Genomic DNA, 26894 nt, shown 5'->3' on the forward strand with positions numbered 1-26894 from the left:
ATCTTTTTGCATATATAGGATAATAGGATGCCTCCGCTGGACCTTTGTTGCACTGTGGAGCAATCAGCTTTTGTTTCTTTGAAGTTCCAGCAGTCTCCAGTGCTTCTTTCGGCCTGAGCTGCTGCATAAGAATCTCGCTAAATAAGGGGTTCTGAAATGCTTTGGCCATGCTAATGAACATCTGCTGTTGCTTCTGTTCAGTCCTTCTCAGCCTCTCTTTAACAGATAACAGATAATTATCTGCATTCTCCTGTTCCTTTTGGATATTCATAATTTCAGTCCTCAACCTGTCGGTATCACTCTCTAATTGTTCGAGTTCTGCCTCCTGTATAAGGCGCTCTCCATCACTTGAATGCTGTGAACTCTTTTCATCCCTTAAGACATGCTGCTCAGGTTGCTGTAAATTGGTATAAGTAACACCGCCTCTCTTGTAGATGCTTCTCAAAAAAATTGAGTTTTGAATATGGTTCTCCCTGATCATGAGCCAACTCAGTCCGCATTTGTAGCATTTTCCGACCTTTCTTTTAATCAATTCGTCAAACAATCTCAACAAAATATATACAGCAACAAATACAATCCACCAGAATTGAAATACTACCCAACATATTACTGATGTCATCAGTGCAACCATATTGCCCTGGTTTTCTGCAATTGCTTGAGGAAGCTGTTGTAGGCCATCTAAATCCATAGCATCTGACCGTGATTGCTCAGATGAAGCCTCAAAATATTATTACTGTGGATTCTTCTTTAATATCCATCCAATTATTTTAGAGCAGCTGCAACCTACTAGATGCGGTAATGCCCAAAATAGTACATGGGTGCAGAAAGCAAAAGGTGCACATAATTACTTTAGTCTCTTCATCTTTTTCAAAGACCCTATTTATTATCTTTTGCATATATAGTAGATAAATACTTGGTTTTCCTTCCGTTCCTCTGCGGTAATTGTTCATATTCCCAATTGAATACTTCTTAGGCGATTGTTCAGATTCCTGATTGGCATATGATCTTTAGATATATAGTCTTACCTTTTCACAACTGTTGAAGGAATTAACTTTAGTGAATAAATGAGGTCACAAATATAATGCCTTGCTAGCTTGTAATCAGGGTCTTAATTTTAACCATCCAGTCTTCTGTTGTAGACAACAACGAAATATTAAATGTGTACAGGCTCTTTTTAACAATGTTCACTAAATTAATGTGCTTCTCTGATTGGTTTGTGTACCTTTTTCGTAACTTCCTGTACCAGATCTAGACGCTACTCTATTCCCTGATGATGGCCGTACAGTATTTTTAGAATAAACTTTCTTGTCGAATATGGACTGATAGTATTTGTTTAATGTAAAAATAAACTAACAGCGCCATAATTTAAATAGGAATTTCCTTCTTCTTGTTATACTTGGTATTTGAATAAACACCTTTAATTCATAGAGTAATTGACAATGTTGGAATTTGAATTTGTAAAACGTAGATGTAAAACGTATAATTTACAGCAGACAAAAGTTTTCCATGGTGTTGATTTGTTTAAAATGATGATTTGAGTCCATAAAGTGCTTCTATTAATTTCAGCTTAATTGTAATTTGGAGTCGATGTCTATTATTCAGGTCTTAAGCTTACTAGAGATACTGAACGGAAGAATTTGTATGCTGATTTTGATGTGCATACAGTTGAGGAAACTTTTCCCACTAAACTTCTCGAGTTGCATCTTGGATGAAGTAATTCTATTATATGCCAATCAAGTATTCCTTTGGCTAAATATTTATGCGAGTTCTTTTTAAATGCTATAATTTGTCATTTTATGCTATAAAATTACTAAATCTATGACGACACTATTAAATTTGGTGTTATGCTTTGACATGTAGTTTTCTGTTTTTCTGATGTTTTGTGTGTGCTTGATTTCTTAGAACAGTAAAACAAGTTAAGGAATAGAAATTTTAAGCTAGAAATGCAAGAGAATCTGATAGGATTCAGTTAGAGAGAGAGAGACGCTGGTGGAATAATAACTTCTATTTTCTGAATAATAGTTCAAACATGAACGTAATTAAAATATTGATGATCTTTTTATAACTAAACCTCTACTTACAGTAATAGATTACAACACCCTTGCTATACTACTCTAGCTTTTCTGTCCTTAACCCCTCCTTCAAAACTATTCTTTAAAACAGGAATCCAAGGCCTTCTGTTGCGCACAGTATATTCTTGAACTTTTCTGTAAAGATTTGTATAATTGTACTTTATCAATTTGTTATCCATTTATGCTGCAACCACTTTCTCACTTTCTGCTCAGCCAAAACTTAAGGGCCCAGTGGTCCGGCTTAATGAAAGAAGTGATTATCCATGAGATATGCTGTCCCAATTGCCTATGTATATGCATATGAAATGAACAGAAGTATATTGAACGTAATAAAAGGGTGCAAGGTCATCTTTCATTTTGCTATGCGTATAGTATTACTTGTATTGTCATATTGGTTGTAGTTGCACGGCCGCTTCAAACATCATCTGGGAAGATAAAGTAAAAATTCATTTGATGAAGTATTGGATCATGTATACTGCACCTAATTATAGCATGTGCTTGATTATAATGATTTTTTCTTTTTAACTACAGAGTGGTACAAGTACAAGCACGGTTTTTTGTGGGGAATGCTTCAACGTCGCAATGGAAGGAAATATAGTTGAAGACGTGAATATTGATGAAACGTGAATATGGTTGATGCGTGATTCCAAACCACCAAACCAGTCAGATTATAATTGTGCTAGAATTCTTAGAGATTGACCTAAAGGTTATTTCTCTAGTTAACATTATAGATTGTAATGTTTCTTTTTCAAACTTAGATAGTAATGTTTATTTGTTTCAGTTTAATTATTATAGCGTAAAATAAACATGTGTGTCAGACAATCCCAAAACCCATCCTTCGCCAATTATATCAAAAAGGGTCGCCATATTACGAGTCTATCTAAAATTTTAAAGTGTGATACGAAATTACGCACTAACCAGATTTTTTCTAAATAATTAACTAACATGCAATATCGATAAAAAGTAGATATTCTTATCTGTCACTCATTGCATTGAGCTTGACCTGGTTAATATTCTTATTTATCTTCTGCAATTTGTTAGTGCAAGAAGCTTGACCTAGTTTTGAGAGGGAGAACTAGAGGGCACTGGAGGGAGTCTCGGTATCTGTCAACTGTTTAAGTTCGCAGAAATTTTAGTGTTAAATTTTGAAAAAAAATATAAAATAATGTAATTTGGTTTCTTCAAATATTAGTCGGTCCCCCGAAAATTTTATTTCTGGTTCCGTCCCGTTAGTTTTTTAACTCCTATATAATAAGAATGACATGTAAATTACACGTGGGTGCTCCTGTATGTAATATTTTATAGTTGATATAATTAATTTAGATATTTAAGTAGATAATTAGAAATAAACCCATATTTCGGGCGCCAAAGTTCGAACTCCACAAAATCAACGTTGTATTAAAACTATATAAATTTAGAAAAATCTCATAACTATTAAATCATGAACTGTTACTCATATTTAAAATCCTTTAAACATTTTTGTCAAAAAAAATATGACTTGAAATTTCAAAACATACTTGAAAAATATATGTGATATAGTCATATGGAACAAATAATGAAGTAGACAATGAGTGGGCTTGGGCCGCGGGAGTGGGGCACTGAATCCAATTTAGACTTTAGGCATCAATATTGGGCTTAAATGACTGTTGTCTTCAAAAATCTCAGAATAACACCAAATTGTAATATGTTGTTAGACCAGAGATTTTGAATGCAAAAACTGAATTTTATTATAAAATCCAAGCTCTTACCTTAGTATATCTGAAAATTAAAGTGAATAACTGTAATGAATTTTTCGAGTTTGTAAAACAAATCTCGATTTTATTAAAGAAAAAGTGAATAAAAGTAGGGGATGAAGATAAATATGGAGATAGAGATAGGTAGAAAGGGTGAAAAAGAAGGTAGGGCGGATAGGGTTAGGTGAAATTAGGGCGGCCGACTCTCATGCGAGAGAGAGAAGTTATTTTAATTATTGGTTACTATTAACTTCAACAATAATTGTCCAACATAGATCTTTGTCATGGATATTATTAGTTACCAACACATTTTTGATTTGCATGCAATATTTCGGAAAGATGTAGTTGATGAAAACATATTTGTTTGGTGTTTGCTGAAACAACATAGACCATAGAAATGTTGTAATTTCAGAGAGAGAAGAGTTTATGGATTTAGAAATGTGAATTGGTATTTCTGTAATTGATTTAAAACTTTTTAGTTATGACATGCAGCTAATTAACAGAAAAATGCTCACCGGCCAGCATGAGTATTTGTACAGGCTGATCATGTAAACCGCAATCTTTTTGTTATATCTACACTTAAACCTGTATTAAGTAATATCGGATAAAGTTATAACCTTATTTAGGTATAAATTTGTCAATCGTAATTTGGGGCACGGTCGTAAAGTAATATTCTCGCTAAGAGTATCAGATAAAAAAAATTAGAAAGTTATCAAGGGCCCAACTAAAATATAAAGTAATAATTTCAGAATTATATGTATATTGACGTACTCGGCCTGACCCGATTAAAAACCCGGTTAAAATTTGATTATTCTAATATATTTTTTTATATATTTACATTTATTATGAATATAAATAATACTTTATGTTGTAAGAGATATGCCTGTACTTTAACAAGACGAAGACATTTTGTCAACCCTAAGTAAGTTATATTGTTATCTTAATTTGTATTTTGTACTTGTAACATTTTGTACTTCTAACAGGTTATAAGGTTATAAGGTTATCAGGTTCACCAAACATCGAACCATGGTTTTGGAGGTGAAATCGAGTATAAGGTGTCAATTTCGAATTTCTATTCACTTATACAATCTTTTCTGAGTATAATTTATGTTTTTTTATTTAATTTAATTCTTCATTTTTATTTGAATTTCTGAAATTACTTGCAGAAACAATGAAGAAAGTGTTCACCCCGTCCATGTGTAGTTTCCAGGTAATTCTTCATTTTATTGCGATTTAATTAATTGAATGCGATCATCATATATACATGTACGTTGTTTGTTTTATTGACTGCGATCTTACTGTGTTGTTTTGTTGCGCTTGAGTATGTTCATTCGACATGGATTTATTGCTCTATTTATCGTTGTTAGTTGTACTCGAAGAATTTAGTGTTTGATTTGATATTGTTCTATTGGTATAACTGCTATTGTTTATTTATACGTATAGTGTGATTTTGTAATTAATAGAATGTTATGGTGGGAGCAATTTATGAACATTTTTACTTTATTTAGTTCAATTGAATATTTATGAGTCGAATCTAGACTTGATTAATTAATGAGTCAAGTAGAATATTTAGACTAGAGCTTGAGAAACCTTATTCGAAAAGAGAATAGAATTTGGGGACCTCTCTTGAGGTGTCTAGTTAACCATTATATAAGCCATAGGGATCGAGTCCGCTTAGTTTTATTAGGATATATTACCTTTTTTTTGTAGACTATTCTGGTGGAAACTCATATATTTTTAAGGAGCGAGCGACCCTTATTAATGGTAAATTTCTTCATGATCATATTTTCATTTGTATGATTATTTGCGATGAGGATTAATGATCGATTGAGCCTAATATGGAAGATGCAAAGTGATACTTAGTGCTTTGTCAAGTGGGTGCAGAAAAAATAATTTGTTGTACTTTCTATCAAGAAGAAATTTCACAAAAAATAAGTATGACTGTAAATTTGTTAGATTAAAACCATGTCTTTAAAGGGCCAGGCCAGGTCTGTTTCTAATGTTTGTTTTCATATATTCTGATTGGTTAGGCTTATACTCGCTATCTGGAAGCGGAACTGCACGTGTTACTAGAAGAGAATGCACTCCTGCAACATGCTTTGGTAAGCAGGACACTGGCTACAACTTTGTTTCTGTAAAACCAATCTGCATGTTTATTATTAGTTCTCTTTTTGACTAGTGCATACATATACAAGAAGCAACAAAGAGGATAAAGCAGCAGGCATGTTGACCACATACTAATCATTTCATATAACAATGCAATACACACAGACACTGTAATTTTGCAGACAATGGAATTTTCACGAATCAAGTTCATAAATAATTTCTTTCATATTTTTATTTCTTATAATCCCCAACAGAAAGTGAGGCAACTTGAAATTTCTAAATAAAATTACAATTTGCAGATTAGTACATAGTGATGATTTGCATATGAAAAACATTATTGCTTTTGAAGATTCAGTTATTAGAACAACGGGTAATGTGAATTTTACATTGGATATGCTATGGAAACCTATGTAACCTGATGCAAATTGCTCAAAAGTTCTATGATAATAGTAGCTCTAATTATCGTTGTTAGTTGTGTATAGAGATTTTCCTATAATCCCCATACCTTATACACATGCGTACACTCAAATATAGACACTTTTCGTGAATTATGCCAACCAGTGAACCTTTGACAATTAAAATTAGATATTATTAATGGGTTTTTTTATGTTATCATCATGCTAACTTCTGGATGGAAATTATGCTTCAGGTTGCATTTTGAGATGCCAAGCATTATGGAGGAATGTATTTTGATTGTGTCGAAAGCAGCTGTGGGCACTTACATGTTCTGCTTGGGTAAGTTCAAAGCACTAATTCCCGAGTCCATCGTGTAACTTCTTCATAGCTACATACAATTCCACATACACACACACATTATCTGGACATTAGGCCAAGTAAAAAAACAGATCAGTGCCTAATAAGGAAAGTGGTTTATTACCTGATGATAGCAGTTGCAAGTCTGCAAGCCTTCATTAAAAAAATAATTAAGGTTATTTAGGACGGATTTATTACACATTATAATCTAATCTGTGACTCTTCCTGATTAGATATAATATCTGAATTTGTTGTAGACATCCTTACATATAGCCAGATTCTCTTCATATATATGCTTTGCTTACTGCTATGCATATTTCAGGTTTATTCATGGCAATTAATAAAAAGATAGATGAAAATTGGTCGATTGGAGTCCCTATTACCGGCATCCTTTGGAGGTTTATCATGGGACCAATTTGTTGGGGCCTTGCCTGTCTTTATTTAGGATTAGATGGTGAAGTGTTAAAGGCAACAATAATCCAGGTACTGACTATTTCGTAATGATACGTAGAAACTATAAACTCAGTGTTATCGAATTGATTTTGTTCAATGGCGATCTAACTACATATATTGTGGATGTTATTTCAGGCGACACTTCCTCCAGCATATTTATCTTTCTATTATGCTCAAGAATATAGAATAGATATCGATTGCATTAGCCATGGGTAATTACTGTTTTTGCCACTGAAATGATACGTATAAACTATAAACTCAGTGTTAACAAATTGATTTTGTTCAATGGCGATCTAACTACATATATTGTAAATGTTATTTCAGGTGACACTTCCTCCAGCATACTTATCTTTCTATTATGCTCAAGAATATAGACTAGATATCGATTGCATTAGCCATGGGTAATTACTGTTTTTGCCACTGAAACTCTTTCACTCTTTCCTGTATTTAGAGATCTACAAACTTATACTACTTAAAACCCAAGTAATACATTAATATATATATATATAAAAATATATAAATACAGTCATATAAATATATATATTAATATAAATTTGTGTTTGATCTGATATTGTTCTATTGGTTTAACTGCTATTTTTTATTTATACACACAGCGTGATTTTGTAATTAATTGAATGTTATGGTGGGAGCAATTTATGTTTTATGGGCTTGAACATTTTTACTTTATTTAGTTCAATTGAATATTAATGAGTCGAATCTGTAGTTGAATAAATTAATGAGTCAAGTAGAATATTTAGCCTAGAGCTTGAGAAACCTTATTCAAAGTTAAAGCTTCCGGCGGAAGCTTGTTTACATGTGAGAGTTCAAAGAAGTACATTTAGCTCTGCAGCACAGGAAAGCATGATGGCAAGAGATGTAATTCTTTGCAACTTTCAGGGTAAAAGGCTAGGAAGGGGGTGAAGATACTATTCAAAACAGGCTGTAGGAATTATCATATACATAGATACATATACATATATATATAGAGAGAGAGATAGAGAGAGAGAGTAAAGCTCTACTTACGGTAAAAGAATTTTTGTGCAAAAGGCTTTGATGGTCTATTTATACTAAACCTCTACTTACAGTAAAAGAATTTTTGTGTAATATAAAAATATAGTTCGTATAGAGTTTTTACCCTCATTTATCTTCATGTTGTAGCAACTACAATATCATGCACCAACTAATTTGTGCCCTTTTGTATTTAAATAAAAAATATTATATAGTAGTAAATATAGCCAGTTTTGCAGAGAAGCCAGAAAATGAGCAGGGGATTACATTTTAAAAATAGTAATTTCATGAGTATAAAGTTTAATAGTACAACAATTAATACTAATTGACAATGAAAATATTAATGTAACAGTGTATGAGATATTTGAAAGGATGGGCTACTATGGAATATCATCAAATTTGATATTATACTTGACAAGGAAGCTGCACCAGGGCACGTTAACAGCATCAAACAATGTAACAAACTGGGTTGGCACCCCTGCTACTATAGCTTTTCTGTCCTTAACCCCTCCTTCAAAACCATCATGTCCTTGGGATCTTCTTTAAAACAGGAATCCAAGGCCTTGTGTTGCGCATCAGCAACAATATATTCTTGAACTTTTCTGTAAAGATTAGTATAATTGTACTTCACCAATTTTTATCCATTTATGCTGCAACCAATTACTCACTTTCTGCTCAGCCAAAAACTTAAAGGCCCAGTGGTCCGTCTTAATGAAAAAAGCGATTATCCATGAGATATACCGTCCAAAAACTTGGAGCCTTTTCAGATGTGCCATTTAGACACTTCCCCCTTTTCACTGTTATTTTGATCATTTGCCACATAATAATAAAAGAGAAAGAATGTATACTTTGCGATCTTGTTAGTTAATTAGATTTCTTGATACTATGAAAGCTTTTCCGTAGTGAAATTTACAGTATTTAGCTCCTCCTCTTTTGTTTCTGCTACCTGGACTGACCAAAATTCATGTGGTTTACAGTGAAGTGAGGATAGAAGATTTGGAAACATTGAATTATCTAGACAATTTGTCTGATCGAAAATGCTTCAGTGAACAAGGAGATGCAATTACTTTTGATTATGAGGTATACAGTCTTATGGGTGGGTTCCTTGAGTTTTGTACTACAATAGTGCACAATAAATGAGCATAGCTGTCATCATCTGCCGTTTATTGACACTCTTCTTCGAAATAAGGGATGTAAAAACTTAATTATGAACTAAGATAAGTGGAGGAAAATATGTGCAGTAAATCTCCTCATAAAACATATAACAATTTCAGATATATAGAAACCTTTAAGGTAGATAATATATATGCAAGTGTCTCTTAGCCCAAACTAAACATCTTTTTTTTTAAGTGCCAAATATGCAAAAACTTGTTTTGACTGATGTAAAGTCGCATTAACTATCATTTCTTTTTTACTTTGAGTTCTATCTGTTGTGTGACAATTCTGAAGATAGATTGCTTATGGAGCAGCTTCAAGTGGAATGATATCATGTCAATTTTTTAAAAACTTGAATCTACTGCCTTGTAGATGAAGGCTCTGACTTAGAAGTTGACATCTTATCTATTTTTCAGGTGGATCGGGCTTATCTTTCTACAGAAGATTGTATTGCAGTCATCGATCACGGAAAGAAATTTGAGATAAATAAAAGGGTTACAAGATGCTGGTAAGATTTTGGCCGTATTTTGTTGGAATGAAAATAATAAACTATATTTTCAAATCAATACAAGTAGAATGCATGTTATATATATGTTAAACGTAAAACAGATGCACAAGATTAGTCATATAAGTAGCCTAATTAGTCATGACTTTCCTACAACAGTTAAATATAAATGTATATCTATTGCCTACGATTTCCACAATTCATTTTGATTTGAAGTTGTAATTTGTTATCTAGAACTAGAAGGTGTCAATTTCCAGACTCTATTCACTTATACAATCTTGATTATATTGTGGCATAGTTAGACAATTTGACTGAATTATTTTACTATCTTTATCTGTGATTTTTTTTAGATTTTTTATTGAACTTCAACTTCTACTTCATAAATTTCTGAAATACTTGCAGAATCAATGAAGAAAATGCTCCATGAATCCCCTCCCCTTCCCCTGTTGAGTCATTGACATCTTGCTTCCAGGTAATTTTTTCATTTTTTTTAATTAATGCAAGATTTGTAATATTTGTTGCAGTTGTTATTTTTTAGATTTTATTTTTTTGCTATTATTTTAAATTTGTTATAGAAATTCATGCTCTACTAAAATCAATAGAATTTTCGCAAAAAAAAATCCACTAGAATTGAAATACTACCCAACATATTACTGATGTCATCGGTGCAACCATATTGGGAGGTTAAGAAACGTCATTTGGTAGATGCAAAAGTAGTCAATTTTTACCTTTTAAATATTCACATTTGGATTCATAAATCTCATATGGAGACTCAGAATACCATATTTAGTCATTTGCTTCTCTGAGGTATCAATTTTTTTTGTTACATATTCCAGATTACTCCACTGGAGACTGGTCACAGCTCATTCTGAATGCTGTACATAGTTAGTGTCTGCTATATCTTTTACCGGCAATATCAAATCATAGATATTTTACTTATTCATGGAAGTGGTGTGCTTTACTGTAACACGGGAAGGTCTAATAATAAGTTACTTTAGAATCATATTATTGATCATGTTATAAACTTTTTCTTATAATTTTCTTAACAAGTGCCCTGGTTTTCAGCAATTGCTTGAGGAAGCTGTTGCAGGCCATCTAAATCCATAGCATCTGACCATGATTGGCTCAGATGAAGTCTCAAAATATTATTACTGTGGATTCTTCATTAATGTCCATCCAATTATTTAGAGCTGCTGCAACCTACTAGATGCGGTAATGCCCGGAATAGTACATGCATGGGTGCAGACAACAAAAGGTGTCTCTTAATCTTTTTCAAAGACCTATTTATTATCTTTTTGCATATATAGTATATAAATACTTGATATTCCTTCCTTTCCTCTGCGGTAATTGTTCATATTCCTAATTGAATACCGCTTGCGATTGTTCAGATTCCTAATTGGCATATGATCTGTAGATATATAGTCTAACCTTTTCACAACTTTTGAAGGAATTTACTTTGGTGGATAAATGAGGTCTCAAATATAATGCCTTGCTAGCTTGTAATCAGGGTCTTAATTTTAACCATCTAGTCTTCTGTTGTAGACAACAAAGAAATATTAAATGTGTACAGGCTCCTTTTGAACAATGTTCACTAAATAAATGTGCTTCTCTGATTGGTTTCTCTACCGTTTTCTTAACTTCCTGTACCAGATCTAGATGCTACTCTATCCCCTGATGATGGCCGTACAATATTTTTAGAATAAACTTTCATGTCGAATATGGACTTGGAGTATTTGTTTAATGTAAAATTAAACTAACAATGCAATAAATTAAATAGAAATTTCCATCTTCTTGTTATACTTGGTATTTGAATAAACACCTTTCAATTCATAGAGTAATTGACAATGTTGGAATTTGAATTTGTAAAATGTAGATGTAAAACATTTTAATTTACAACAGACAAAAGTTTGCCAAGGTATGATTTGTTAAAATGATGATTTGAGTCCATAAAGTGCTTATATTAATTTCAGCCTACAATTGTAATTTGGAGGTCTTAAGCTTACTAAACTGAAGAATTTGTATGCTGATATTGATGTGCATACAGTTGAGGAAACTTTTCCCACTACAACTTATCGAGTTTCACCTTGGATGAAGTAATTCTATTATATGCCAACCAAATATTCCTCTGGCTAAATATTTTCTGCTATAAAAATACTAAATCAATGACAACACTATTAAATTCAGTGACATGCCTTGACATGTAGTTTTCTGTTTTTCTGATGTTTTTGTTTGTGTTTGATTTCTTAGAATAGTATACAAGTTAAGGAATAGAAAGTTTAGGCTAGAAATGCAAGAGAATCAGATAGGATTCAGTTATAGAGAGAGACGTTGGTGGAATAATAACTTCTATTTTCTGAATAATAGTTCAAACATGAACGTAATTAAAATATTGATGGTCAGTTTATACTAAACCTCTACTTCAAGTAAAAGATTACAACACCCTTGCTATACTTTAGCTTTTTTGTCCTTAGCCCCTCCTTCAAAACTATCATGCCCTTGGGATCTTCTTTAAAACAGGAATCCAAGGCCTTATGTTGCGCAACAGAACTTTTCTGTAAAGATTAGTATAATGGTACTTCATCAATTTGTTATCCATTTATGCTGCAACCAATTACTCACTTTCTGCTCGGCCAAAAACTTAAGGGCCCCATGGTCTGTCTTAATGAAAAAAGTGATTATCCATGAGATATGTTGCTGAAGTTGCCTATGTATATGCATATGAAATGAACAGAAGTATATTGAACGTAATAAAAGGGTGCAAGGTCATTTTTCATCTTTTCTTTCGCTATGTGTATAGTATTACTTGTATCGTCAAAATTAGTTGTAGTTGTACGGCCGCTTCAAACATCATCCGGGAAGATAAAGTAAAAATTCATTTGATGAAGTATTGGATCATGTATACACACCTGATTATAGCATGTGCTTTGATTATAATGATTTTTTCCTTTTAACTACAGAGTGGTACAAGCACTAATTTTCGTGAAGAATGCTTCAACGTCGTCATGAAAAGCTTAGAAGTGCAATGGAAGGAAATATAGTTAAAGATGTAAGTATTGATGATGACGTGAATATGGTTGATGCGTTATTCCGAAGCAGTCATCAGATTCTAATTCTGCTAGAATTCTTAGAGATTGACCTAAAGGTTATATCCTCAGTTAACATTATAGATTGTAAAGTTTTTTATTTAAACTTAGATAGTAATGTTTATTTGTTTCGGCTTAATTATTCTATCTTAAAATAATTTTTTAACATGTGTTTCGGACAAGCTCAAAACCCCCTCCCCCACCAATTATGTCAGAAAATGCTGCCATAATAACGAGTAACGGATCAATCTAAAATTTTAAAGTTTGATTGGAAGATACGCACTAACCAGATTTTTTATATATAACTAACATGGAACATCGATAAAAAGTAGATATTCTTATTTGTTATCTGACCTCAGGAGGCGGAATTAGAGGGCACCGGGAGAAAGTCTTGATATCCGCCGACTGTCTAAGTTCACAAAAAATTTAGTGTAAAATGTTGAAAAAAATATAAAATAATTTAGTTTGGTTTCTCCAAATATTAGTCGGTCCCCATAAATTTTATTTCTGGTTCCGTCTTGTTAGGTTTTTAACTCCTATTATAATAAGAAATGACATGCAATCATGTATGTAATATTTAATAGTTGATATAATTATTTTAGATATTTAAGTAGATTATTACAGATTAACCCATATTTTCGGTCACCGAAATTCGAACTCCATAAAATCAACGTTGTATTAAAACTATGTAAATTACTTTAGAAAAATTTCAGAACTATTAAATCATGAACTGTCACTCAGATTTAAAATTCTTTAAATATTTTTGTTAAAGAATATGACTTTAAATGTCAAAACATACTTGAAAAAAGTCTGTGATATAGCCATATGCAAGAAATATTGAAGTAGACAATGAGTGGGCTGGGGCCGGGGGAGTGGGGCACCGAATCCGGGAATGTATTCGATCAAGATTTTAAAGGATTTTTTTAGATAATTGAAATAAAGAGGCATTGAATTTGAATTTAAAAAAATATTTTAAAATCTGATGGTATTTAATAGAGATTAGAAAAAGTTTTTCAAAATCCGAGTGTATTCAATTTTTATTTTCAATCCTATTATTATTTAAATTTTAAAATTTTCATTTTTTTTTCATTTTTTTAATATTTTCATTTCTTTTGAAATCTTTTTTTAATCATTTCATTATTAATATATATATATATATATCTTAATTATATTACAAATTAAAAATTACATAAAACTGATTAAATAATAATTAAGTAGGACATACTAAAGTTGGACTTGGGCTAGTTGGGCCACTTAATTTACTAAGCCCATATTTTGCTTAACAGGCTTCAAAAATAAGGAAATGGGCAGTGGACTTGGGCTCGTCCCCGGCATGGCCTATATAATACGGCTTAGGGATTATATCTTTTACATATACAAGCAATTTCATAGAAGCATGGTTTTAGAGGTGAAATCGAGTTGCATCCGATCGATCTCTCTTTGTACACGAAGCTGTCTCAACATATTCAATCTCTCAATCGCCCCTTTTTATTATTTATAAGGTGTCAATTTCGAGACTCTATTCACTTATACAATCTTTTATGAGGATAATTTTTTATTATTATTATTTAATTCTTCATTCTTGTTTGAATTTCTGAATTACTTGCAGAAACAATGAAGAAAGTGCTCCACGAATTCCGCTCCTGTTCACGTGTAGTTTCCAGGTAATTCTTCGTATTTTTCGAAATTAATGCGAGATATATAATAGTATTTATTTTTGTTACATACAACAAGTTGATCTAGTTTTGTGTAATTGTGTGTGTGTGTAAAGTGTATGAAGAAGAAATCTAGAATGGATCCGGCCACATTCATTTTTGGTTGTTCTTTCTATTTAAACGGATCACGTTGAAATGTCGAAATTTCCAGGCGTAAACCCGTATAATTTGAAAAATTAATGTTAATACTTAACTTTATCGGAGGGCAATGAGGCATTTACGGTATATTTACAGTGAAATGATTATATAGTGAAGGATTAATATGATAGGTGCAAAGTGATACCTAGTGCTTTGTTAAGTGGTTGCAGAAAAATAATTTTGTTAATAATTTCTATTTACGAAGAAATAATCACAAAAAATAAGTATGACTATGTAAATATGTTGGATTAAAACCGTGGTCTTTGAGAGGGCCGCACCAAGTCTGTTTCTAAAGTTTGTTTTTATGTATTATGATTGGCTAGGCTTATAGTCGTGATCTGGAAGCGGAACTGCACGTGTTGCAAGAAGAGAATGCCCGTCTGCAACATGCTTTGGTAAGTAGGACATTGGCTACAACTTTGTTTGTGTAAAATGAATCTGCATGTTTATTATTAGTTACTTCTTTTTGGCTAGTGCATACATTAACTAGAAGCAACAAAGAGAATAAAGAAGCAGACATGTTGACCATGTACTAATCACTTCATATAACAAATTGCAATGCACACATTCACTGTAAATTTGCAGATAATGGAATTTTCACGAATCAAGTTCATAAATGATTTCTTTCATTTTCTTTTCTTTTAATCCGCATCAGAAAGTGAGGCAACTTGAAATTCCTAAATATAATTACAACTTACAGATTAGTATATAGTGATGCTATGCATATGAAAAGCATTATTGCTTTTGATGATTCAGTTATTAAAACAACGGGTATGTGATTTTTTACATTGGATAAGCTATAGAAACCTATGTTACCCGATGTCACAAAGCACACATGCAAATTGCTCAAAAGTTCTATGATGATAATAGTAAGAGAATCATCACATGGAAGTAAGTAATTTGAAGATTATATCTAAAAGTTCATGACTAGATAAAGAATGGAAATTATTAATACTATAGCGGGCTATATATCATTAATGCTATTCAGGCTGAAAGTCAAGATGGATTATTAAACAAACCTTTCCGGTAACTTTTTTATCTTCAACAGGTAGAATCACAGGATACACTCGCCCTTTAATGCAAAACCTATGACTAAATGGAAGAAAGTTAAATTGAAGCCGTAATCAGTTAGATCAGTTAGTGATGTATACCTAACTGAAAGTCCTAAAATGAAAGCCCTAAAATGGAAACCTAAATCTAATCACCTGTAAAATCAAAACATTTTGTTGAGAGCGAGTATAGTGTTTGTACTCCATTATTTGGGATGAGGATTAATGATAGATTGAGCCTCTTCTAATCCTTTGATAAGGGTTCATACCCATTGCTGGCTGTGTTGCTCCGACTCGGCTATTCAATAGGCGGTACCTGTGTCGGCGCGGAATCCGTGCCAGATTCATGGTCTTGAAACCGAATCCTTCTTTCTTTGTCATTACTGGAAAATAATTGTACCTCACCAAAAAATATTCAAAGTTTGCCGTAAAAATCATCCCTCCGGTAATAATCGCAGATCTACCGGTGCTTTGAAGGTGACTTTGTATATGTTTGCAGATGTGGGTAAATGATGGATACTTGGATATGTATGACTCTGTGTACCCGAGTCCAAATATTATAGAGCAGCTGCACCTACTGGATCTGGTAATTCCCAGAATAATACATGGTTGTAGAAAGCAAAAGATAAAGATTATTACCCTAGTCCCTTTAATTTCTGTCTAAAGCCCCTATTTATTACCTTTTCGCGAATATATTAGAGAACTAAGTATACCTTTCTTTCCTTTTCGACAATTGTTCATATTCCCAATTGAATACTTTCCGCTTTAGTAATTGTTCAGATTCCTAATTGGCCCATATGATTTGTAGATATATAGTCTTATTTAGTTATTTGTCAACGACTGTTGATGAAATTTACCTTAGCGGATGTATGAGGTCTCAAATATAATTTCTTGCTAACTTTTAATCAGGGTCTTCATTTAACCTTCTAGTCTTCTGTTGTAGACAACAAAGGATAGTTAGATGTGTACAGGCTCCTTTATTTCTTCTCCGTCTATGAATCTTAGTATCTTATTCTTACCAACCTCAGAGCTCCACTTTTTGTGATGTTTCGGATTCGACTCAAAAGCTGTAATCCGATTTCTGACGCACTACACCAACATCGCAAAAGATTTATATTTCTCATTACACAAATACATGTATCACCATTTCCTTTCGGTAAAACGCAGAACACACAAAATCTTTTAAGAGAATAATACCCAATATTCGATGTTCCGTTCAAGAGCTTAGGCAAACTAATTTGACCCATCTAACTTTGGATGACAAATTATATTGAAATTTTCCATAATAATGTTTCTAAAAAAACACCACTTCTCCCTGTTGTGTGGTACTACAATTAAAGTGTATAATGAGCAGACTTTCTTGCACTACTACTGCCTCTTGTGCCCCCTGGCATTGAAGTGTATAATGATTATGTGCAGGCTTTCTTGCTGGTAATTGCAATCTATGTTGTTATTTAGGTTGTAATCTTAAGTTGTTCTTTTGGCTTGCTATTTAAGTGCTTCTAGCGACAACTTGTTGTTTGAATTATCTCTCTGTAAGTGATCCATGATGGAATTTCCTTAAGAAAATAAATTCTGGGTTGTGGCGCATTACAGAATGACCAAATTTGTACTTTAGAAACTAGAAAAAAGGGAGGAGAATAGTTGTAAGTTTAAAATGTGCGTTATGTATTTGTTGAGCGAGTGATGAGTAATCAAGTTATGCTGCTTAATATACAATACCGGGCGTAATTTTAAATATATTCCTAAATGTTTTCTGTAGATTCCCAGGCCTTATAATGCAAGCGAGGAGGAATCTCTGTTTGTTTTCCCAAGGTATATACCAATTATCGTTATATGCACGTTGCAGTCTTGTTATTTGAAATCATTGTACCGATAACTTGATGCATGTTTTAAAATATTCTGTAGTTTCGCTCCTCCGCTTCATTTTAAGAAAAAGGTCATGCAAGAAACAAAGGATGGAGAATTGATAATGATCCTCCTCCCATAAAACAGAAGGCTTAGCGGGAAAGACTTATTTGACTTGCTGCTCAGTCCTTCAGAGGAAGATTTAAAGCAGTGGCCCTACAGGTTGACTTTTGATGTATTTTCCTACTAATTTACTTGACAAGTATATTCTAGTTACGCCAGGTTTTTTAAAAGTACTTCTATGCAGATATATTGTTTTTTCCTTTACAAACTAGGCCTAACCGGTATTTAAAAAAAATAATAATTTTATATAACCGCAGAAGATAGTGATCATGTTGCAAGTTCCCATATGCTATATGCTGATTGGATCCCTGGAAGCTTCCACATGTTTGATAACTTTGAGATGATACAAACCTTTAGTTATAGAAACATTTTGTACTTGGTGAAGTTGATGTATTACTTTTTTTTGTAGTTTACCTGTGTATATGTTTTCACATCTAAGATCATATTTGTAAGTAGAGAAATGGCAGGACAGTAAAAACTGTAGGCTAAGAGTTTCTTGGGTACATGAATGATAGTGATTATTATCAATCCACATATAATAATATGAATTTGTTAACATAGCTTTATATAGTTGAAAGTGACGCTGGGAGCCTTTTCAGATGTGCCATTTAGACACTTCCCCCTTTTCACTGTTATTTTGATCATTTGCCACATAATTATAAAGGAGAAAGAATGTAGAGTTTGCGATCTTGTTGGTTAATTAGATTTCTTGATACCATGAAAGCTTTTCCGTAGTGAAATTTACAGTATTTAGCTCTTCCTCTTTTGTTTCTGCTACCTGGACTGACCAAAATTCATGTGGTTTACAGTGAAGTGAGGATAGAAGGTTTGGAAACATTGGATTATCTAGTCAACCTGTCTGATCGAAAATGCTTCACTGAACAAGGAGATGCAATTACTTTTGAATCTGAGGTATACAGTCTTATGTGTGGGTTCCCTTAGTTTTGTACTTCAATAGTGCACAATAAATGAGCATAGCTGTCATCATCTCCTGTTTGTTGACACTCTTCTTCGAAATAAGGGATGTAAAAACTTAATTATGAACTAAGATAAGTGGAGGAAAATATGTGCAGTAAATCTCCTTATAAAACGTATAACAATTTTAGATATATAGAAACCTTTAAGGTAGATAACATATATGCAAGTGTCTCTTAACCCGAACTAAACATCTTTTTTTTAAGTGCCAAATATGCAAAAACTTGTTTTGGCTGACGTAAAATCACATTAACTATCATTTCTTTTTTACTTTGAGTTCTATTGGTTGTGTGACAATTCTGAAAATAGATTGCTTATGGAGCAGCTTCAAGTGGAATGATATCATGTCAATTTTTTAAGAACTTGAATCTACTGCCTTGTAGATGAAGGCTCTGCCTCAGAATTTGACATCTTACCTGTTTTTCAGGTGGATCGGGCTTATCTTTCTACAGAAGATTGTATTGCAGTCCTCGATCATGGAAAGAAGTTTGAGATAAAAAAAGGGGGCTTATCTTTCTACAGAAGATTTTATTGCAGTCCTCGATCATGGAAAGAAGTTTGAGATAAAAAAAGGGTTACCATATGCTGGTAAGATTTTGCCGTATTTTGTTGGAATGAAAATAATAAACTATATTATTAAATCAATACAAGTAGAATGCATGTTATATATATATATATATATTAAACGTAAAACAGATGCACAAGATTAGTCAGATAAGTAGCCTAATTAGTCATGACTTTCCTACAACAGTTGAATATAAATGTATCTCTATTGCCTAGGATTTCCACAATTCATTTTGATTTGAAGTTGTAATTCGTTATCTAGAAGGTGTCAATTTCCAGACTCTATTCACTTGTACAATCTTGATTATTCATGTGTGTGTATACATATGATTGTGGGCTTGTGGCACAGTTAGACAATTTGACCAAATTATTTTACTATCTTTATCTGTGATTTTTTTTAGTTTTATTATCGAACTAATACTTCTACTTTTACTTCATAAATTTCTGAAATACTTGCAGAATCAATGAAGAAAATGCTCCGTGAATCCCCTCCCCCGTTGAGTCGTTGACATCTAGTTTCCAGGTAATTTTTTCATTTTTCTAATTAATGCAAGATTTGTAATATTTGTTGCAGTTGTTATTTTTTAGATTTTATTTTTTTGCTATTATTTTAAATTTATTATAGAAATTCATGCTTTACTAAAATCGATAGAATTTTCGCAATGAAACGTCATTTGGTGAATGCAAAAGTAGTCAATTTTTACTTTTAAGTATTCACATTTGGAGTTATAAATCTCATATGAAGACTCAGAATAACATATTATCAAATTTTTTTGGTTACATATTCCAAATTACTCCACTGGAGATTGGTCACAGCTCATTCTGAATGGTGTACATAGTCAGTGTCTGCTATATATTTTACCGGCAATATAGTACATAAATACTTGGTATTCCTTCCTTTCCTCTGCAGTAATCGTTCATATTCCCAATTGAATACCGCTTTGGCGGTTGTTCAAATTCCTAATTGGCATATGATCTTTATATATATAGTCTTACCTTTTCAGTTTTCACAACTGTTGAAGGAATTAACTTTAGTGGATAAATGAGGTCACAGATATAATGCCTTGCATGCTTGTAATTAGGGTCTTAATTTTAACCATCTAGTCTTCTGTTGTAGACAACAAAGAAATATTAAATGTGTACAGGCTCCTTTTTAAAAATGTTCACTAAATAAATGTGCTTCTGTGATTGGTTTGTCTACCTTTTTCTTAACTTCCTGTACCAGATCTAAAAGCTACTCTATCCCCAGGAATTTCCATCTTGTTATACTTGGTATTTGAATAAACACCTTTTAATTCATAAAGTAATTGACAGTGTTGGAATTAAATATCATGTCCCTCTCCTCTAGATTTTCTGTCCTTAACCCCTCCTTCAAAACTATCATGTCCCTGTTGCGCATCAGCAACAGTTTATTCTTGAACTTTTCTGTAAAGATTAGTATAATTGAACCTCGTCATCAATTTCTTATCCAATTACACTGCAACCAATTGCTCACTTTCTGCTCAGCCAAAAACTTAAGGGTCCAGTTGTCAGGCTTGATGAAAAAAGTGATTATCCATGAGATATGCTGTCCAAATTGCCTATGTATATGCATATGAAATGAACAGAAGTATATTGAACGTAATAAAAGGGTGCAAGGTCATCTTTCATCTTTCATTTCGCTATGTGTATAGTATTACTTGTATCGTCATATTGGTGTTAGTTGTCCGGCCGCTTCAAACATCATAGGGGAAGATAAAGTAAAAATTCATTTGATGAAGTATTGGATCATGTATACACCACCTGATTATAGCATATGCTTGATTATAATGATTTTTTCTTTTTAACTACAGAGTGGTACAAGTACAAGCACGTTTTTTTGTGGGGAATGCTTCAACGTCGCAATGGAAGGAAATATAGTTCAAGACGTGAAGATTGATGAAACGTGAATAAGCAGTCATCAGATTATAAGATTATAATTCTGCTAGAATTCTTAGAGATTGATTTAAAGGTTATTTCGCCAGTTAACTTTATAGATTGTAATGTTTCCTTTTTCGAACTTAGATAAAACCTGTTTGTCTACAAAGTTGACTTATAAGCCCGTAAGTTGACTTATAAGCCCGTAAGTTGACTTATAAGTTGACTTTACAACTTAAAATCTGATAAGTTGAATGTTAGTAACGACCTACTTTTTCTCGGCTTATTATGTTTTTTTGTTTTTTTATTAATTTTAGTTTTAAAAAATATATTTGTAAATATTAATCTAATATAAAATTCACATTTTAAGATAATTATATTTAAAAATTATTTATTTTAGTTCATTTAAGTAAAAAAAATAATCTAACTTATAAATAAAATTATTCAAACACTTACATAAAAGTATTTATTTACTTATCACTTATAAGTCACATATTTATTTTAAGTTATAAGTTACTTATTTAAGATTTTTCAAACAGGCACATAGTAATGTTTATTTGTTTTAGCTTAATTATTCTATCTTAAAATAATTTTTTAACATGTTTCGGACAAGCTCGAGGGCCGCCATGGAAAGAGTCTATCTAAAATTTTAAAGTGTGATTGGAAGATATGCACTAACCAGAATTTTTTTTCTATATACTAACATGCAACATCGATAAAAAGTAAATATTCTTATGTCATCACTCATTGCATTGATCATGACCTAGTTTATATTCTTATCTTTATCTTCTACTATTTGTTAGTACAAGACGATAGACCTAGGCGGAACTTTTAGTGTAAAATTTTGAAAAAAAAAATATAAAATATAGTTTGGTTCCTATAAATATTAGTCGGTCCCCCGTAAATTTTATTTCTGGTTCCGTCCTGTTAGTATTTAACTACCATTATAATAAGAAATGACATGTAAATTATAGGTGGGTGCTCATGTATGTAATATTTTATAGTTGATATAATTAATTTAGATATTTAAGAAGATTATTATAAATAAACCCATATTTTCGGGCACCGAAGTTCAAACTCCACAAAATTAACATTGTATTAAAACTATATAAATTACTTAAAAAATCTCAGAACTATTAAATCATGAACTGTTACTCAAATTTAAAATCCCGTAAACATTTTTGTCAAAAACAATGTAAGCACTTTTACTCCAGTAACATTTGCTATACTCAATAGCTGTATTTATAATATTATTATTTTTATTAATTTTAAATATAAAATTAAAATAAATTTAATTATTCTATTATACATTACTGAAAATAAAATAAGATATTCAATAAAAAATATTTAATTATAATATTATAATAGTTTTATATTTATGTCAATATTTTTAAGTAAACATTATAAAATAAAAATGAATAATTATTATGACCATTACTTACATATAAAATACAAATATATGACTAAAATATATCTTATTATATTACATTTTTTAAAATTTAGTTAACAAGAAAATAATTTTTTTACACTTAATATTACACAAAATTATTTTTTTATAATTAAAATATAAGTAAAAAAATATATATATCTATATGTATATATATTAATGATGAAGATATATACATAATTTATATATTATAATATTATATATTTAAAAAATATCTTAAATATTTTAAATTAAATATTGAAAAAATGATTTCAGATATTTTGTTCCACGTTATTAAAAAAAATTGATTAAGATTTGGCCTAAATTAGGGTTAAAGTTAGAAGATTTTTAGGCGGGAGGTGACATGGAGTATTATAGATGATGCAGGAGAATCAACAATGTGCGTCTATTTCGTTGTCTAAAATTAAAGCTAACAGTCTTCTCGTTGGAGTGTACCATTTTTCACATATTATGTATAATAGACTGACACACGCAGATTTTTTGCCTAACGGGTTGAAGATACTCTAATAGTCATATGGAACAAATATTGAAATAGATAATGAGGGGGCTTGGGTCGGGGAAGTGGGGCACTGAGTGCAACTTAAACTTTAGGCATCAATATTGAACTTAAACAACTTTTGTCCAACATATATCTTTTAGTAAATGAATTGGATTTACTATGGTCATTGATATTATTACCAACTGCATTTTTGGATTTGCATGCAATATTTCAGAAAGATCTGGGTGAAGAAAATAAATTTGATTTGGTGTTTGCTGAAACAACATAAAAGATAGAAATGTTGTCATTTCACTGAGAGAGCTGAGTTGGTGGATTTTGAAATGTGAATTGGTATTTCCGTAATTGATTTTAAAGCTTTCACTGATCATGTAAACCGCAATCTTTATGTTATATCGACGGTTAAATCTCGATTAAGTAATATTCGGTAAGTAATAACCCGCTTAAGTATAAATTTCGTTGGTCTCAACTTGGGGCAAGGTCGTAAAGTAAGACTATCGTTAAAAGTAAGATAAAAAAATTAGAAAATTATTAAGGGTCCAACTAATATATAAAATAATAATTTCAGAATTATATATATATTTACATACTCGGCTCGACCCGATTAAAAATCCGATTAAAATTTGATTATTCTAATATATTTTTTTATATATTTATGTATTTACATTTACTATTAATCTAAATAATACTTTAAACACATAATATTTACATATTCGTGATTAACAATGCTATTTATATATTTTAGGGAAAATAAATTCATACGTCCCTGAACTATTCTTATTTATCTTCTGCAATTTGTTACTGCAAGAAGCTTGACCTAGTTTTCAGAGGGAGAACTAGAGGGCACTGGAGGGAGTCTCGGGTTATCTGTCAACTGTTTAAGATCGCAAAAATTACTCCATTGGAGACCGGTCACAACTCATCCTGAATGGTTTACATAGTTAATGTTTGTTAGATCTTTTACCGACAATATTAAATCATACATATTTTACTTATTCATGGAAGTGGTGTGCATGACTGTAACATGAGAAGGTCTAGTAATAAGTTCCTTAAGGTTAATATTATTGATCTTGTTATATACTTGTTTCTTATAATTTTCTGAACCAGTGTCCTGGTTTTCAGCTGTTGCTTGAGGAAGCTGTTGCAGGCCATCTAAAGCCATAGCATCTGACCGTGATTGGCTCAGATGAAGCCTCAAAATATTATTCCTGCGGATTCTTCTTCAATGTCCATCCAATTATTTAGAGCAGCTGCAACCTACTAGATGCGGTAATGCCCAGAAACATGGGTGCAGAAAGTAAAAGGTGCAGATAATACTTTAGTCTCTTCATTTTTTTCAAAGTCCCCGTTTATTATCTTTTTGCGTATATAGTTGATAAATACTTGGTATTCCTTCCTTTCCTCTGCGGTAATTGTTCGTATTCCCAATTGAATACCGCTTTGGAGATTGTTCAGATTCCAAATTGGCATAGAATTTGTAGATATATAAAGTCTTACTTTTTCACAACTGTTGAAAGAATTTACTTTACTGGATATGTGAGGTCTTCTACAACTCCTTCATTTTCCTAGTCCAGATACCATGACTAAAGTTCATTTAATTTTATCTGAACAACAGATAGTAAGATTGCAGTTTTCCAGTGTACTGGGCCTAGTTCTCACTTTCTTCCATTGTAAAAGGTTAACGTTCCCATTGGGTACAAAACTGGTCTCATAAGTTTCTGTAGCAAAACTTATGTTATTCCATGTGACCACATATTCTCATAAGCCTTAACTTCTTTTTTCTCTTAACTTCTTATAGCAGATATAGACGCTATTCTATCCCCTGATAATGGCCGTACAGTATTTTCAGAGTAAACTTTCTTGTCGAATATGGACTTAGAGAGTATTTGTTTAATATGAAATTAAACTAATAGCGCCATAAATTAAATAGGGATTAATGCCTGGCTTAAAGAAAAAAGTGCTTATCCATGATATATGTCCAAACTGCATATGTATATGCATATTAAATGAACACAAGTATGTTAAACGTAATAAAAGGGAGCAAGGTCGTCTTTCATTTCGCTTGGTTATAGTATTACTTGTATTGCCATATTAGTTTTAGTTGGTCTCTGTGATGAGGGAAGATAAAGTGAAAACTCATTTGATGAAGTATTGGATCATATATACACCACCTGATTATAGCATGTGCTTGATTATAATGATCTTTTCTTTTTTACTACAGAGTGGTATAAGCATGATTTTTTGTGGGGAATGTTTCGACCTTGTCATGGAAAGCTTAGAAGTGCAATCGAAGGAAAGGTAGTTGAAGACGTGAATATTGATGATGATGTCGACATGCTAGGCGGGGAACTTTTGGGACCGGTTGAATTCTATATCAGTGTACCAATTATTAATTTATTATTTTAATATTTCAAAAATCTAAATGGAAGTTGTTGAACTTTAGGAGCCCGTAAGGTTTATCTAGTGCGCACCCGATGGTTAGCGGCCGCCGGTTACCTACGTTAAAAAAAAATTGTTCAAGATTGTTAAATTAGCTGTCATTTATTAAAAAAAATTGGATATTCAATTAGTTTATTAATTAAAATCCAAAAAAAAATTATAATAATAATTAAAACTGAATAAATACGTATCAAGATAAATCAAATCATAGTCTTTTTGAACAAAACTACGATCGTTGATCGGATCTTTCACTGTTGTATATTTCTCGCTCGCATAGTTGACATATACATCATTTTATAAAGACAATCCAACAATCTGTTGAAATTGTGAGAACACAGAAATTTGACGTGTCGAAACGCATTCGAACAATTAATAATAGTCGTAATCTGATAGGACCCCTATCAATGAACCAATATACGAAATTTTGTAGATGTACGATTCCAGAGAACAAAACAAACAAACTAAACTCTCACAATGAGAGAGAACAAAACACAATATATAGTTAAGAAAACCTATACATAGAACTAAAACTCTTAATGAAGAGATAGATTTATTTGAAGTAAATAAAAATTAGGAAAAATTATCGAAACAGTGTTTATCATTAACCAATCGAAAAAATAAGAATTAAGATTTTGCGAAAGAGAGAGATAGGAGGGCAACTAGTTTTTAAATATTTCTAATATCCAAAGTGAATTATTGAACCTAAAAAATTTATTAAATAAGGATACACCCCTAAGTTTATAAATATTAATTTAAAAATGACTATTGAAAAAATAATATTAAATAATATTTACAGCCGAAAAATAGCACACAATAAGAAATTTAAAATAATAATTATAATAATTTATATACTACGTGTAATTTTATAATACAAAATTAAGTTAGCAATTAAAAAATATAAAAAAAATATTAAATATTTTATTATTTAAATTATTTAAAATTATAACCTTAAAAATATTTAAAATTACTCATATAAATTGCAACAATCAACCAAACATGATATTAATATACTATCAATATCAATTATAGCAATCAACTAAACATACGTCATATGATATTAGTTTCATATATCGTTAACCCAATACCACCTTCCAAACCCTTGTGATTCCCCTAACAAGTGAAATGACCTCCTGAAGATAAACTCTTAATTAGCGCATGGTTGAATGTGTCGATTGATCCCTTGATCGGGGCGAATAAAAAAGGTGAATTTTGGGATCAAATTTGTAACTATTGTGAATAAAGTAATCACGATATTATCAAAAGAGGGGTAATATCTATCAAAAAAAGGTGGCAACGAATAAATGAAGGGGCTTAGCAATATAGAACATGTTATGAG

At 31.6% G+C, this 26894-nt stretch overlaps 1 protein-coding gene and 2 long non-coding RNA genes across 3 annotated transcripts; all 3 read left to right on the forward strand.

The window, feature by feature from the left end:
- Positions 1 to 705: 705 nt before the first annotated feature.
- On the forward strand, positions 706 to 5015 carry LOC141704812 (uncharacterized). The gene is made up of 4 exons (XR_012568086.1): positions 706 to 834; positions 2604 to 2778; positions 4789 to 4860; positions 4972 to 5015. It is a non-coding gene; the product is annotated as an uncharacterized LOC141704812 (long non-coding RNA).
- Positions 5016 to 5833: 818 nt separating this feature from the next.
- Positions 5834 to 13032, forward strand: LOC141704800 (auxin efflux carrier component 5-like). Its single transcript, XM_074507971.1, has 10 exons — positions 5834 to 5907; positions 6561 to 6646; positions 6987 to 7147; positions 7253 to 7329; positions 7442 to 7518; positions 9103 to 9205; positions 9697 to 9788; positions 10188 to 10257; positions 10851 to 11040; positions 12743 to 13032. Exons 1-5 carry the CDS (start codon positions 5885 to 5887, stop codon positions 7443 to 7445), a joined length of 351 nt encoding a protein of 116 aa, XP_074364072.1. The 5' UTR covers positions 5834 to 5884; the 3' UTR covers positions 7446 to 7518; positions 9103 to 9205; positions 9697 to 9788; positions 10188 to 10257; positions 10851 to 11040; positions 12743 to 13032.
- Positions 13033 to 14203: 1171 nt separating this feature from the next.
- LOC141704803 (uncharacterized) lies at positions 14204 to 21443 on the forward strand. Its single transcript, XR_012568085.1, has 9 exons — positions 14204 to 14370; positions 14478 to 14532; positions 15045 to 15116; positions 17533 to 17585; positions 17679 to 17840; positions 18551 to 18653; positions 19144 to 19304; positions 19740 to 19803; positions 21113 to 21443. It is a non-coding gene; the product is annotated as an uncharacterized LOC141704803 (long non-coding RNA).
- Positions 21444 to 26894: the final 5451 nt, after the last annotated feature.

This window comes from Apium graveolens, unplaced genomic scaffold (genome assembly GCF_009905375.1).
Source record: "Apium graveolens cultivar Ventura unplaced genomic scaffold, ASM990537v1 ctg8256, whole genome shotgun sequence".
In the NCBI taxonomy this organism is placed as follows: domain Eukaryota; kingdom Viridiplantae; phylum Streptophyta; class Magnoliopsida; order Apiales; family Apiaceae; genus Apium; species Apium graveolens.